This window comes from Haplochromis burtoni, unplaced genomic scaffold (genome assembly GCF_018398535.1).
Source record: "Haplochromis burtoni strain Fernald_Lab_line unplaced genomic scaffold, NCSU_Asbu1 Contig_33, whole genome shotgun sequence".
NCBI classification, from domain to species: domain Eukaryota; kingdom Metazoa; phylum Chordata; class Actinopteri; order Cichliformes; family Cichlidae; genus Haplochromis; species Haplochromis burtoni.
The window spans coordinates 2,582,129-2,598,523 of NW_024582394.1; the positions used below are offsets into that span (position 1 = coordinate 2,582,129).

The 16,395-nt window shown below is 41.1% G+C and overlaps 2 protein-coding genes across 3 annotated transcripts in view; one reads left to right on the top strand and one right to left on the bottom strand.

The window, feature by feature from the left end:
* maea (macrophage erythroblast attacher, E3 ubiquitin ligase) overlaps positions 1–16,395 on the bottom strand; it is a 96,878-nt gene that overhangs the window by 8,280 nt on the left and 72,203 nt on the right. The window contains exons 4-6 of one of the 2 annotated variants that reach the window (XM_005919449.3): positions 6,423–6,624; positions 2,752–2,934; positions 951–1,154 (exon numbers count right to left, since the gene is read on the bottom strand). In XM_005919449.3, the coding sequence (XP_005919511.1) occupies positions 951–1,154; positions 2,752–2,934; positions 6,423–6,491 (456 nt within the window). In that variant the 5' untranslated portion in view covers positions 6,492–6,624. Of the gene's footprint in view, positions 1–950; positions 1,155–2,751; positions 2,935–5,405; positions 6,625–16,395 lie in introns of both variants that reach the window. The other variant, XM_005919451.3, reaches the window with a different exon arrangement.
* Positions 9,996–16,395, top strand: part of LOC102297356 (C-terminal binding protein 1) — a 27,238-nt gene continuing 20,838 nt past the window's right edge. The window contains exon 1 of the mRNA XM_005919448.3: positions 9,996–10,084. Within this exon, the coding sequence (XP_005919510.1) occupies positions 10,078–10,084 (7 nt within the window). The 5' untranslated portion in view covers positions 9,996–10,077. The remainder of the gene's footprint in view (positions 10,085–16,395) is intronic.

Consider the following 16,395-nt stretch of genomic DNA (forward strand, 5'->3'; position numbering starts at 1 on the left):
AGAGAAATTCAAGACCATTGTTACCCTCCCTGGGAATACTTGACTAACAAATATTCCTCAGAGAGCAAAATGTGTAATAGTACCCGAGGTGACAAAGTAACCCCGGGTAACGTGCTTCTCAGAAACTAAAGGCCTCTCACACTGGCTCACGCTCATGTTTTTCTGTTCGTGTACGCGCTGTTGTTGGTCTTTTTGGTTTACCTTCAACTGCAAGTCTAAATCATAACAAAGAGCTTTTTATGGTGTAAGGAAGCAGAGTGTTAAGAACAATGAAAGCTGTCCAGTGTAGCCACAGGCTGTACTTCAAGCTGCTGCTGAATTCCACTCTTGCTCCCTTTAACTCTACCTCTGCCTATCATCACCACCGTAGTGCCACATGCTGCTGTTGTTTTGAATGACCATATGCAAGCACATGTGCAAAGACAGAACATCCATGATCCTTCACTCTCAATAGCCAAAAGCCACAGAAACACAAGGACAGTACCATGGATTCTGCTTTAAGAGTCAGGGCTGTATTCACTAAATCTCCTAACAGCCAAGGAGCAGATGGAGATCCAGCAGGGATCTGCCACAGATCTGAACAGGGCCTGCCACTGACCAACCAGCTGGTCTGTATCAGCGAAATCCTTCTTGGAGTTAAACACTCTGTATATAAGGAACTGGTTAAAAGTCCTTTAAACTGATGTGCAGAACGACAAGTTCTGCACATCAGAAGTTAAGTTGCAATTACTCCTGCACTACATACTGACAGTAAAGGTTAATACCTTTTCCCCTTGCAGATACATAATACTGGATCAAACCCTCAGTAAAGAAATGTAAATCATAGAACAATTTCTTTAATTAGGTTCTCTTTTTAAAAAAATGATTTCAGGTCATATTTATGAAGAAATACAGAAAACCCAAAACCTTTGCCTCTTTCTGTACATGAACTGTAGGAGCCCTGTAATTACCTCTATACCGCTCTGTCTGGCCAGTTTCACAGCTGTGTTGTAGTAGCCACAGCGCAGCAGATGCTCCACCATCATGCGGTCCATCCGTTTCTTCTTCCACAGGTTAACTGAAGCTGGCTGGTCGCTGCTGTGCTCCTTTAAGTGCTCGATGCGACGCTTACACAGCTTGGCACTCTCGTCTTCTGCTTGAATGGACTCTGCAGCCTACGGGACACAAACACAATCACGAGAGCTACAAAATGCTTCCTGTTAATCGTTTCTCTAAGAAGGATAATTAAAATGAATTATGTTTATGACATGTAACATGGTTGACTTTAGAACAGGAACAAACCCTGAACACTGAAACCAAGAAGTCAGAAACCTTGAACGCTGCTCAAGTTTCGTTGGAACAAAACTGCTGCTTTCTGCTTCACAGACGTGGCAGGATGTAAATTATGGATCACAACCACAAAGGAGTAATTTCTTCCCACTGTTACATGCAGTAAGGACTCGGTGATCCTTCAGCACATAATTACAATCCTAGGCTCGCTTTTCAGCACATCTTGTACTTTTAGAGTAAATTGAAAAAGAAACAAATATAAAATTGTATAACACCAGTTTAGATAAGCATTGTTTTCCTGGTAGAAATGGAACAAAGCATGATTTATTTTTCACTTCTCAGATTTCAGATGCCCAATCAGTGCAGTGTCTAATGACATAACCTGATACACAATTAAAGTTCCCCCCCTTCCCCCGCCCAAAATGAACCGTTTGTATCTGCTGAGAATGTCGACATAAAGGTACATTTTTTATTTTTTTAAAAAAAGCAAAAGTGTGATTTGACAGCTCAACACACGAGCCACCCTTGGAGCATTCCTTGGCAAACAAATGCAATCCACCTAATGAGGTGCTTTTGCTAAAACAGTGATTACTGTGGTTTTCCATGGTCGGCTCTACGTGCAGCAAGATTTTGTTTGTAAAGAAGATAATACGTGTGATGCATAGATGTATAACAGCTTTTCTACTCCAGGTTAACAAGATGTAGGTGGTTGGTTCTGCTTTACCTCTTCACACTATTTTACATGTTAGGTAAAATGATGGTGTGCAGACGGGTTCGAGTAACTTAGAAAGGCCCGCACGACCAAAATTTAGCTGCACGATTGAAGTACCTCTTTTAAGGCGTGCACTTTATCTCTTTACAAAGAGCATCAAGTTATTTCTTCCCTCAATCGCGTTCAAACAGCTGCCAAGTAAAATTGAGATTTCTCTGGCCTTCTGGAAACCGTTTTCTCTCTTTCCAGAAGCGAGATTTTAAATAATGCCAGAAACATTTTAAAACACAGGCCTGTAAGTGTAGCAATGACAACATACACATGGATGGCTATTATGATAGAGCTATATACAGCTGCACAGTTGCACTTGAAAGCCATCTTCCTGTTGGGCCTGATTATCTCTGTAATTGCCTTTTTGTATAAAAGCAGTGCTTCAGACTGCTTCCAGAGAAAAGGCTAAAGTTGAAACTGATAGAACCTCTATTGTGTGGTCAGCTTCAGTGGAACAGAAAACAAGCAACCGCAGAGAGTCAGCGCCATCAGAGATTTACTGTTAGGGATGAAAAGAACATGTGCAAAGCTATGCATGTTCATAAAATCAAGTGTTATCATAAAAGGTGGCGGAAAATATCGACTTTTATGCCTTCAAAAACATGATGTTCAAGACCTGCAAACTCCCTCACTAAAACTAAAAGGAAACTTGGCACTCTTACCAGTCTGGAAGGACTTGACTGTTACGCTTGGAAAATGTGTATGCCTGTATCTCTTACCTTCCTCTTCAGGGCACTGAGTTTCTCCACCACTCCATCCAGCAGGGACACCACCGAGTCAACCACGGGGAAGCTGCTGAGCGTTTTCTCCAGCTCCGCAACTACCATTGTGACGTGACTCGTCTCTCTGTCGATGTTCTTCTGAGCCGCTCTAAAGCGTTTGTTCAGAGTCTCGTATGGCACCTGTACACATCATAAATGTTCTATTTCAGACATTCATTCAAGGGGATTAATGCATCTTAGTGTAATTTTATAAGCTACAATTATAGCTCAATATGTGAATTACCTCAAGACAATATGGTAGAAAACTGTTTAAATACTAAAGCTTTACTTTTTCTTATCCTTGATACAGAACAATTGGCCATCATTATCCTTAATTTGAGATGTTCTGTTCTCTAATTTATGCCGTTTCATCTGGAATGAAGAACAAAAACATGATGCTAAACTCCTGCTTAAACATTTCCTAATACTTAAACTGAAAAACTGCAACAGATTTCTGTAAAAATGTTACTTTCTCCGTCAGTTCACTTTAAATAAAACTTCCATATCAATTTATGGTCATTCAATTTTAGAAAAGCAAGTAAGCTGTCACAACAGATTCAAGAACTTCATCCAGAACACAAAGAGAAGGGGGAAAAAAAAAAACACCATTTCCCCTCACCAGTTGGCACACACTGGAGCGCAGTCAGAGTCTGTAAACTTCTGAAAACTCAGCTTGAAAAAGCTAAAAAAGCATTCGAAACCACGTCCTTTTCAGAGAAACCTGCTTTGTTAAATGATGTACTTATTTTCTTTGCACAACAATAAAAGTACTTAACTAGTTTCATGTGATTCTTGATATTCCCTCTGCTGACATGCTGGATCAACAAAAGAAGTGCTTTGACCGATTGAAAGGAGCGTTTCTTTTAATTCAGAGCCAAGTTTATGTCACAGATTACTAAGATGGCGAGGAAGGAATCGGGGGGGGGCAAACTGTTAAATGCAGCACCAAATGCAAAGCCCAAATGGGCCGCATTTCTCAGATAGCTTACTTTACCACATATTGGTATATACAAAAAAATTATTGGATGTCCTTTTTTCGTATTACACTAACAGCTCCCATCAGAATATAACAGAGATTAAACATTACCTTTATGTCAGCCTCCACTCCCTAATATCTTTCAGTGACGACTACATTAGAGTCAGGATTTGCCACAGACAAAGTTATTGACCAGCAAATATTCTGGTTGCCCAGATCAACAAATAACTACCGGTACTCACAACTCAAATTTTTCAACACAGAAGACGATGATTTTAGCAAGATGTAAGGAAGAGCCGAGGTATATTTATAACGTAGGTAAAAAGTTTTTCCTGGCTCAGAGAGGGTCATTAGAGATAATCAGTTTGCATTACGTCAAAGTCATTTCAATATGTCTGTGTTACATTTTTAATATAAATCTATTAATTGTCCTGCTGTTATTGGCCAGCTGACAGGCACAAATGTGTAGTCTCCTCAGTTCACAACACTTATTGAACATGTCAATGTTTTTGATTTTGTTCTGGGGAAAAACACATGTAGCAGGCTTTGGTAACATAGTAACATAGTAGCTAAATGGTAGATTGGTAAGCTCTAATTAACGAAAATGATTACATATTTTTTCTGTGGCAGACTCATCCTCATGGCAATCCAAACAGACTCATAACTTTTTCTGTAGATGGTCATGTCAATGGCATACCTGCTGACTGTGCTAACCCAGGGTTTTCCTGGCTCAAAAAGAAGGCTTGAGGGTGGTGACCACACATGGAAGCACACATTCTCCTTTATAATTTAGCCATAAAGTCTTTTGTTAACAGCTTTTCAGATACATTTTTATAAAATAAATAACACATATTCTTAAATAATCCATAAGGCCCATGTCTGCAAAAATTTTTTAGCTGCATGTTGGGAAAACTGAAATACCCCCTTTCTGAATTTGACTGGCTACTAGATGCTATAACATTGCTAAGATTAGTAACCCCTTTATGATATGACCTTGATTTAGTCAAGAGTGAACATGTAATTCAGCCATGAACACAAAGCAGACTGTTATCACAGTAAAAGCCATACAGTATATGAGTATGGTGGTTATCATTCATAATTGTTTTAAGTGAATCCTTGGAAGAGACAACAGGAAGCCCATTTCGAACAGCAAACATTACATATTAATAACAATCACAGTAATAATCAATACAAGGCTCAAGTGATTTAATTATCATTTTGACTGCATTTTGCTCTCAACATTTTAATACCTTTGTGTCTTAATTGTGAGATCTTTATATATGCTTAGTAATGCAGAAATACAGATCAGATTAGAACCTTCTTCAGTTTCTGGGACAGGCATTATTACAATGATAAAATTCTGCTCAATACAGCTCCAAATGTAATCAACACTGCTGTCCTGCAGCTGTAAACTCCCATTTGATGCCAATTACAACCATCACTCCTGTCTTAAAATGGTGCCCATCATCTCACTGCAGCATCCAACCATAGCAGCCAGAGACATCCCCAAACCAAAGCCATGCATGCTCAGCACAGAGGCATTTTAACATCAGCTGCAGCAGGAAATGCCTCTATCCATCATGCAACATTACACAATTAGTTATCACACAAAAGCATATAATGCGCCGGTACTCACAGCCCTGCTGTCTTTATATGACGACGCTCTCCTGATCACAGGAAGCAGCCCGGACCTGTCTTTTAGCAGCGGTGTCGCAGCAGCAGCGTTATGTGGAATGGAGGAAAACCGTGCGTGTGTGCGGCGGCGGCAGGCTGTGATTTCTCTCACTGGCCATTTTGAAGTACAGAGAGGCAGCAGCAGCAATCTGATGACACTGCGCTAACTCACGGTGCTGCTTCTCCGCCTGACAGCACCGGGTTAGGGGATCTTCCTCCTCCCCCGAAAGCTTTAAACCCACCTATCTCCGAACCAGCCCGGATTTCGCTTGCTTTGACGTTATGAATTGGGCAGGCTGCTCGTTAAACACGACAAATACTGGTTTTAAGTGCCGTAGCTAAGCTAACGGCCGAGTTAGCAGGCCAATCACGTTTGCATGTCACTTCTCTGACTGGGGGCGAGTAACCATGCTGCTTCCATGTAACCATATAAACTGTAACCCTTAAACCTCCTATCCCAGTGTCTTTTTTAAATGTCCAGGTCAGCGCAGGAGACAAGCTCTACACTCGCACACATACACTACACAAAAAAGCATGCTTCCCACAAGCCAGCCATCTTTAAGGTGATGCACCCTTAGGTAGGTGGTAGGTACTTAGGTGAGCTCACGAGCCATGGTTAAAAGGATAATCAGGCCAAACCCAACAAAAAGTCAAGCGATCAGCTTTTGGGCCTCTGACGGACTCAGAGTCCATAATAAAAAGAATTAACCCAGCAGGAAGCTAACCAACTAACCCCCAGCTTATATAATTTAGGGGACCACTCATATTTTTACATCCGTTCATAAAAACAAGCACTTTACGGACACTGGGTGCCTGGCTAAGCTAATTCAGCTAGCGTTAGCCTCCCTGACGAGTTCACTCGCTATCTAATGAACGACTAATTCCGATTTCTTTCCAAGTGGCACAGTACGCATCGCGTATTTTTGCAACAGCAGACTCATTGGGCTATCAATATACACCATTATGCGTTTGTGTTTACCTTCAGGGTGGGATATTCTTGGACTTTGAGAGCCATGGACAGTTGAGATGCTGTCTCCTGCACCGCCATCTTGGTTTTGTGGTTTTCTTGTGGTTGTTTGTGTTTTTTTTCTATCAGCTCAGAATGGGCTCAGCGCTCACTATCGCCATCTGGTGGGACGGTGTAAGTACTGACTCTGAAGACGTTCAGGATTCAGCACTTACTATGGAAACATAACGAAGTGACAGTTATACTCCCTCCCTAACCTTGTGCACAACATTTACACACAGCACAACACGCACGGACGTACATACACAAACAGTAGGAGGAAAATAAATAAAAATAAATAGGATAATAGAAAAGTATTTATACCTTACAGTTATTTGCTTGCATTCCTAAACATAAACGTTTTTGTAGTTTGATAAATTCCTCACTTTTCAGATAAGTCCAGTGTGTTGCCTCAAACTTGGGTATAGAACATTATTTTGATGGGTATTTCTGTCTAAGTAAAAAAGGATGTAAACAGTAAGGACATAAGACATTTAAACAAGTGCAACTTCCACCAATACTTTCAGATTTGCAACTCTGAGAAATGAAATGGGAAAAAAAGACTAATACACCTCCAGGAAGAAGTACAGAAAGGTGGTGACATCCAGGATGAGCGCTGCACTGTTTTAACCCATTCCAGTTTGTCCTGTTTAGTGAAAGGTGATTTTGTTTTTCTGTGTGTAAGGATGCGTTTCAGCCTATTTGCGTGTTTGTACACCTCTGAAGTACCTGCTTGATGGGCGAAGCTTGAACAAATGGAGGTCTGGAGAGTCTTTGTGGCCTTCTTCACACAGCAAGTGGTGCAAAGATGATCCAGATATGGTAGCTCTGTGCCTACAATCTTTCCACAACATGCTGGAGGGCCTTTTGTCAGCTTTGGTACAGCTACCACACCAAGCTGCGAGGATGCTCTCTACTGTGCTGTAAAAGCTGCAGTGTTGGTGGCAGTGTGGTGCGCACTAGACTCTCTCTATGGATGTGTAGCGGTGTGTCTGTGGTTTTCTTTTTGGTTCGGGACTCTATAATCATGTCTTTGGTGTGTGTGTTATTAAAACACACACATGACATCATATTGTTATGATGTCAAATTGAGTGCAATGGCTGTCGTATCATCTGTAAACGTAACAGTGGTATTCGTCTTGTGCATGCACTGATGGTCATGTCTGTCCGGAGCATACAGGAAGGGTCTCGGCACATAGCCTTGCAGAACTCCGTGGTCAGAGTGAGGATGGGGAGTGTTTGCCTGCCCAGGCTGACAGTCTGAGAGCAGTTGGTGTTAAAGTCTCATACCTGGTGATCTACCTCCGCTGTGACGCATAGCTTTATGTGATTGAATAGCAGTCTTTCAAAGTATTTAGGAATGATCATGGTAAGAGGAACTGGCCAATAGTTGTTGACACAACTTACTGTAGATTTTTTGGTCACAGGTTCAATGATGGTTAAAAAATTAACCATCATTGTGTTTTTAAAAAGTTTGAAGTTATTCAGCAGGAAGAAAGAAAGCATCAAGGGAAAGGGATGAATGACTGAATAACCCTTTAGTGTTGGAAACATGTAAACAGTTTTTGCATGTCGGTAAGAAACATTCTTATTATTGTTATGAAATATCCCTTCTTTAGGGCTGGGAGGACACAGACCCAGTGTCAGTCAACTAACCCCCAGCTTATTTGTATTTAAGGAGTATTAGCGTACTCCCAGTGCCAGTCCCAAGCCTGGATAAATAGGAGGGGAGCATTCAGAAGGGCATCCGGGGTAAAAAATGTGCCAAATCAAACATGTAGTTCTATCCGCTGCAGAGCCCCTTGGGTAAACAAGGAAGCAGCCAAAAGAGCCCAGCCATCATCATTATTATTATTGTCCTCTAAGTGTTGAGACTTGTGAGAATAAAAGGCATATTTTGTCATTTCACAGCCTTGAATGTCATGAGCAATAATAGAGAAAAATAGCTTTAACAACCATAAGCACCCAACGTTACTATGAGATATTTCTGTAATGAAATCAGTAAATAAATAGTGGCTATATTTACATGGATCTTAGTTTTTAAATGGTTTAAAAGCCCAGATAAAGAAAAATGCTTCAAATAAAGAAACTCAAAAAAAATTATTGGGAAAATTAGTGGCACGTGGGAACACGAGCCAAAGTCATAACAAAGCTGTTGAGGAAGACAAACAGATGATGCATTTAACAGCTTTGATGTAAACAGCGCGCAGTATTAAAACCATATTTCACATGAACACCTGGCACCAAATCTTCCATCCAAATAAAAATAATAATGTGTGATTTAATAACCTCTTATTGTGTTTATTGGTTTCTCTAGGCTTGTTTTATTGAATCATCCCTTTCAAGCAGAGCTTAGTTTGATCCTTTTTAGTCACTCATCACATTTATTTATATATACAGTAGAAATGCAGTTAAATGAAAACCAACAGGGATAAGAGAAAAAACGAGGTTTTGCGCTAAAAGCAGAACGAATGGATGACACTGGAGACACTTAAGCTGCTTTCAACATGCACTGCGTCCCTGAACATTTCTAGACTTTACCCTTGTGTCTCTTTGGCAGAGGAGAAGCAATTTACATGCATCAACCAGGCAGGAGCAGTTCTCTTACTTACATGTTGGCCTCAAAAGGACGACTGTAAATATTCAGGTGAGGCAGCTGCCAGGGTAGAGCGTGCAAGAAGGCAGACTCTTGATGCCCCGTGGTTTACTGTGAATTTACTGCGTAATTACATGAGTTGTCTCACACATGCAGACTTTGTAAAAGTCTAGAAAAGCTCAGAGCTGAAGCACAAAGCTGTGGACAAAAAGCCTGGCCCAGAGTTCTTGTATAACTGCATAATGCTTAAACAATTATTGAAGCTGGTGGAAGAACAGAAAATTTGCTACTCCTACAATAATCAGGATGAGATATCAGTCTGAAAACAACACTTTTATCTTTCCAAATGCCAGAATTCGGCTGCTTTCATTGTTTTAAATCAGCGTAAAGGATATTTAGAAGTTTACAGGACAAAATAACAAACTCAAGATGATGAGCTGGAGTCTGGAAAATTATACACTACAGTAAAGGCTGGTGACGATGACAACAAGTTATATGTGGTGCACAGGAGTGACTCATATTTAAACATTAATAACACGTTGCTACATTTACAGAAAAGGCAGAAAGAGAAAAAATTGTTTGTGGCATAGTGTAAACAAATGACACTGATGGAGAAAAAGCTGTTAGTTATTCAGTTTGTTCACATTAGTCTGTTTGGAAACCAACTCTGGGTTTTGTTTAAGGACGTCCATCTAAAAATAAATTGTATGTAATCAATTTGAAAAAGAAAAAGAAACAAAATTGTAAAAACATATTTACACACATGCACTGAGTTATAGGAGGTACTGTGCAAAGGCTCGGCCACATTTCTTTTCCTGTGTGTGAGCGAGAGCGCCCTCCCCCAGCTGCGCTGAACATCTTGCCATTGGCCACAGTCCAGTACCAGGCTGTGCTGATTGGTTGGCTCCAACTCTAATCACTTACAATTGGCCCATTATCTACTGCATGCCACACCTCCCGTACGCACACACACACACACCTCCACCCAGCTTTGGGACACAGTGGAAGAGTGGACACACTGAGAGGAAGGTGATGCAAGGTTTGTGATGTATTTTTGGCCCCATATCACAGACTTCCTGTGTGTAATTTTCTGTGTGTGTCTATGTATGTGTGTGCGGGTTTGTGTGATGACAGCGGCTATTCTGTAGTGTGTTTAAGGTCTGAAGAGATAACTCTGTGCCAAGCTAATAAGGGTGAACCCCCCCACACCCCCTTCCTCTGTGTACTTAACAGTATGAAGGCTTGGTTGTGTGTGAATGTAAGAATTTGTTTATTTTTCTGTGAAAGGGTTGTTGTTTAGTAAGTAAGATGTTTGCAGACACGTGGGGATTACTGCTTCGATGAATTCTGCCCAGAAGGGTTTTTACATGTTGCTGCTGGTTATATAGAAAAAAGTCTGAGTATCAGCTCTCATCGTATGACAAATACAGCATCTAAAACATCCTTATGAAGCATAAATAGGGAGCCGATTAGAGAGCGAGTCTTTAAACGTAAGTGTTGAGAGGGCTGTGCACTCCTCAGCGCATATGAGCAGTGAAGTATGTGAGGTATTAAGAGCCAAAACCACTGTGAGTCCCAAAAATTAATATTAATAAGCTTAGATAGGACACTTCATGCAAAAGTTGCAAAACCCCTGTTTTACTGTAGCTAAAACATTAAACACAATCTATAACAAAATAACTTAAATAAAGTAGAAAAGCTGAATGAAGTGAATACAATATAACAAATGACACAAAGGAGCCTAATAGGTAAAAATCTAAACAAAATCCAATAGATCACCATTAATAACACGGTTAAAATACAGTAATCTTGTATAAAAAACAAACAATTTCACAGGTATCTCAGTGAAAAACTAAAAACTTAGTACACTTTGTCTCAACAGCTTGCATAATTTAAAGTATTTATTCACTGTATGGCTTTATCAGTCTCTCACACTGATGTGGAGGAACTTTGTCTCACTCTTCTTCACATTATTGCTTAAATGAATTCATTGAGGTTTGCAGGTATGTGTTAATGCACGGCTCTTTTGTGGTTCCACCACAGCATTTCAATCGGGTTGCAACCTTGATTATTTTCTTTTTTTAACCATTCTGTTGTAGCTTTGCTGCTGTGTTTGGGATAACTGACCTGTTGCATGATCCAATTTGGGCCGAGCTTTAGCTGTCGGACTGACAACCTCACATTTGGCTCGAGAACACTTTGGTATTCAGAGGAGTTCACGGTTGACTCTCTGACTGCAAAGTGTCCAGGTCCTGTGGCTGCAAAACAAGCCCAAATCATCACCCGTCCACCACCGTGCTTGACGGCTGGTATAAGGTGTTTGTGCTAATATGTTCTGTTTGTTCTTTTCCAAACATGCTGCCATGTTCTTTTTAGAGAACAGGCTTTCTTCTCCTATATCTTTTTTTGGCAGCTTACAGGGTTTTAAATCATCCAGTGCCCAATTATTATTTCTACATCCACTTATAAGCACTTGGGTCCGAGAGATGTAAACGGTGACAGCGAGGGTCTCTGCAGATGTCCGCAGAGGATTTACATAACAATGCACCAACTACCCATGCGCCCCAGGCGGCAGACTTCAAGAAGTATAACAGGAATGACTGCTCAGCCGTTGCGCCTCGAGCTGTCTGTGCTTGTATATGATCAAGGTATAACATGATCGGTGTCCCAGCCACTAGAGCGTCGGAGTATCCAGTTTGTAACCACTCTCACACAGCCTTGTTTGAGCCCAGGTGCATGGTTCTAATCTTTACGTTTTGGTCTGCTGTTTAGCATAATGAAAACATCTAAAAGAGTCCATTTCCTCTTTTATTAAACAGCTCAAGAAAGCAGCTCATCCAGTAAGAACTGATTTTTGTTATGCTGATCAGACATTGGAGCATTTCTCATTTTTAACCTCACACTCTCATACTGTTATTGAGTTTTCAAATAGGTTCTTCTCTACTCCTTGAACGAAACAGGAAGATAACACAGCACAAGTTTCAGGCCAGAATCAAAGAGACTACTTGACTACTTCCTTTATTCTTTTCTTACTGTGCCCATCCTTTTGCACTCCTCAACTTCCTCTTCCCCCTTCCTTTTCCTTTCTAGCGCTCTGATCCTTAATCTCTCCCGTTGGTCCCACCTAGTCAGCCTCTTTTCACTCATCTCGCCCCCCCCCCTTCCCTTCCACATGTTGGCTGGATTCTTCACGCCTGCGGTACCCATCTCCACCTACAGTAGATTAGATTGTTTCTGCAGTATCTACTCTCTTCTGTAGTGGCATCCACATTGTTCTGCAGCTCACTGTCAGCATCCATAAATCCAATTTGTTGCCCATGCGTGTGTCTGTATGTGCCTGCGTCTGCATGTGTGCTTCAATGCGATGCAGCTGCCTTACGTTTAGTTGTCTGCGTGAGTGCATTTAAGTGTCGCAGGCATCCTTTCGTTAGTGTGTGCTGCAGAAATATTATTTCCGTGTACCTGCCTTTCAGTGTCAGTACGTTCGTCTTGCATGAGTGTGCATTTATTAAGCTTGTGTCTTTGTGGATGTGCAGGCGTGTATCTTTGCAATTGTTTGTGCGAGTGAGCATGTGTGTGTGTTAGCGATAGCTCTGGGTCTAGTTCGCTGTCAGTCTTGATAAGGCCAGTGGTCGGGAGGCGTCAGTCGGGGCGGCTGCTCGCCCGGCCTCTGCGTGGTGGATCTGCTGAGGAGCCGAACCATTAGACACGCTGCAGTGACTATAGAGAGAAAAGGAGTGGGAGGGTGGAGATGTATGGTGAGAACGCCTGAGAGTGGGAAAAAGAGAGAGAGAAATGCAGGAATGAGGAATGGGGTAGGGGTGGAGTGTGTCGTGGTGGTTGATGGAGTGTGAATAAGATCAAGATAGAAACTGGGAGAGGAAGATGATAAAAATCATCACAGTCAGATAAGGAGGGCAGATGCAGGCGAGGTGAAGGCAGTTAGAGAGAGAGGATGAACAGGAAAAACCAAAGGAAGTCTATCCCCAGTTCTTTCCCTCTTCTGTTTCACCTTTTCCCTCGTGAAAATCATTAAATATTCAATCTCTTTTAAACATTTTTTTATTTTTTCCCTTATATCTCTCTACTACCCATCCACCCCCCTTTGTTTCCTCCTTGCTCCCCGTGGAGCTTGAACAGTGCAGATATCCCCGCAGTGTCGCCTTTCTCTGTCCTTATTTAGAAGCACCAAATATGCTTCATATTTCTTCCATCTCCTGGGGAATATTTGTCTCTCGTATGTTAGCTGAAGTCGCTGTCAGCCTCAGAAACAAGATAAACACGTCTGTTGCTTCTCTAGTCGACACAGGGATGTCAGTTTGCATTTGGTCTGAGACCTCCAGCACCTAACACATTCCTTTTAATAGGATACATGCAACTGTGATGTGTCAGAGAGACATTTCTCAATTACTAATCAGTTTAACTACTAACTGGCATAATTTGTTGAGTTCAATATATCACGGTTATGATATTAAAATACGAGACAGCTCGGGTGCTTCTTCTTGAAACAGCAAGTGGCTGATACATTCTGCAGTGTGGAGCAAATCTCACAAACCTCCTAATCCCACAGCAAATTTTTAAAGTATCTGCTGCGGTTTGCACCTAATTTATACGTTGGTTCGTGGGCTTTTTCTCGTCGCAAATTTGATCAGAAACACATTTAGTTACACATGTTTACAGTGCAGAGGTGGAAAACCTTGTTTTTTAAGTTAGAAAGCGTCTCAGGTCTGTTCCCGCCAGCTGCTGCTACTGGCTGCGATAGAGAAGATTACTTCAAGTCAAGCTTTACAAGAGAAACATTCAGGGGTTTTACCGCTTCCCCACTCCACTGTTGCTCAGAAAATGCTATCGCTTGCCACTGTTCGGTGCTGCAGTGTGAAATAAGCATGAAAGTGTTGTGGAAAAAGCCAGGAGGACCCAAAACAGCCAAAAATAACGTGTTTTAGTACATCAAATGTCACGGTTGACAGGTCTCTGGTTCAGTATGTCAAGGCTGCTCATATATACGTGCCTCATATATTTGCAAATATGAGGCAATCTGCAGCTCGTCCCTTTGACCTGCTTTTTTAGCGTTGTCTTGTCTAAACTGTGTTTTTTTCCTTTTACTAGGTTTACCTTTGGAAAATTTGGAGTCGACGTAATTTCCATCATAGTTCTTTGAAACAGGGCCAGAAAAAAGAGGTTGGGTTATTTTATTTAAAGAAAGAGGCAGTGGCCCAGAGCCATGTGTGGTCCACTTCACTGTGTAACTAAAGGGGGAAAAAAGGTAAGGGAGGAGGGTACTGCTCATTTTAAATTTTGTTTAAAACAATACAACAGTGCATGAAAGGAATGATGGGAGGAAATGCTGGTGTTGAAAACAACAGTTTCGCTAACCCTCTGCCTCTTTTTGGATTTGAACAACTCGCCCACTGGCTGTCTGTGACATTTACCAATAGTGAGCGTGTGATGTAACCATCATTGCTGTTAAACTAGGTTAGGCGCTGGCAGTTAGAGGGGCGTCTGAGGCCGCTTATATCACAGCCGTTATCAAGTGGCTAATGTGTAGATGACATCACTGCAGTCAGTCTGGACAGGTATTTACTGTCGGTGACCAGACCAAAGCACCCAGATGGAAAATTGGAGACTAATTGGATGACACACTAGCTGTTGCTTGCATTTTTGGACACACCTATGAGGTATTATTAGGGAACAATAGAGCATGAAGGAGAGAACGGCCATATTACATCACTGATAAGATTTCTCCTTCTGATAATGGTCTACTTTAAAGGCTTAGTTTTTATGCGCAAAAGGAATCAACAGAAAATAACATGATAAAAATGGCGAGGACATATATACTCGCTGACCACTTTGTTAAGCACATCTGTTCAGCTGCTCATTAATACAAATATTTCATGCAACAGCAACTCGGTGCATTTAGGTATACAGAGTTCAAAACGAGCATCAGAATGAGGAAGAAAGGTGATTTTTAAGTGGCTTTGAATGCAGCCTAGTTGTTAGCACCACAAAGATTGGTCTGAGTATTTCATAAATTGCTGATATTCTGGGATTTCTCCACATAGCCATCTGTAGGGTTTACAGAGAATGGTCCAAAAATGAAAGAAATATGGACTGAGTGGCAGTTCTCTGGCTGAAAATGCCTTGTTGATGACAGAAGTCAGAGAAAGTAGGCAACAAGAACTCAAATAATCAGCTATTATAACCAAGGTATGCAGAAGAGCATATTTGAACCTTAAAGCAGAGCAGCAGCAGAAGACCATACCAGGTACTAATGCAGTCAGCAAAGATCAGAAAACTGAAGCTACACTTCACACAGGCTCACTGAAATTGGACAAATGAAGCTCTGATCTGGTGAGTCTGCTGTAAATAACACGAAGGCATGGATCCACCCTGCCTTATACCAATGGTTCAGGCTAGCAGTGGTGGTGTAATGGTGGGGGGGAGGATATTGGCAATTCAGTAGAGCAACTTTACATTATGAATGTTCAACCAACAAATTCATATGGATTTAAGCATCTTTTAATCTACGCCATACAAAAAGCAGTTCTGAAGGCAAGAAGACGTCAACTAGGTAGGTGTGCCTAATAAAGGGGCCAGGACAGCACATAAACAAGATAATTAGAAAGAATAGTAATAGTAATAGAATAGTAATATTTTATTTTTAAATAGATGGATGATTTAATAAAGAAACACCATAATGCAGTAATAAGAACTTTTCACTTATAAAATTGAATGTTCTTTTTCTGGAGGAAATCATTGTCACAGGTTAAATATTGAGCCAAGCAAAACAAGCTAAACGTATATAACAAGGAACTACAGCACAATCAGCACATTTCACACGCTTACTTAAGGCGGGGTAGACTAACAGCACTGACTTCCTCAAGTAACTTCCTTAAAATATAAAAACATGAACCTGTATTCATGCATGGCATAAGCACAGTGTATTTACCCATATAGAAAGTGTGCATTACTCATGGAAGTGGGTTAAGTCAAAAATATAACTAATCCCTCGCAAATATAAAAAGTTTGAATGTTCTCAAACAAACACAACGCAAGAGTAAACTTATAAACCAAAGATGGTGATTAAACGGGTGTTAGTAAAGGCACACATTGATTGCAGTGTTACAACTTGTCTCCTCATTATTCAAATTAAGTTTTGTTATAGTTGCGTTTTTATCACAGAGAACTAGTTTTTCCTCTCTTGCTTCAGCCTTGAAATTGCACAACTCTTCTTTCTTTCGTCTTTCCTCCTCCCTGTCGTCTTTCAGGAAACAAAAGATGAATTTTGGCTCCTCCCCATTCCTGCTCTCCCTATCGCTCTCTCTTTTTTTCTATGCTATATACCCCCCC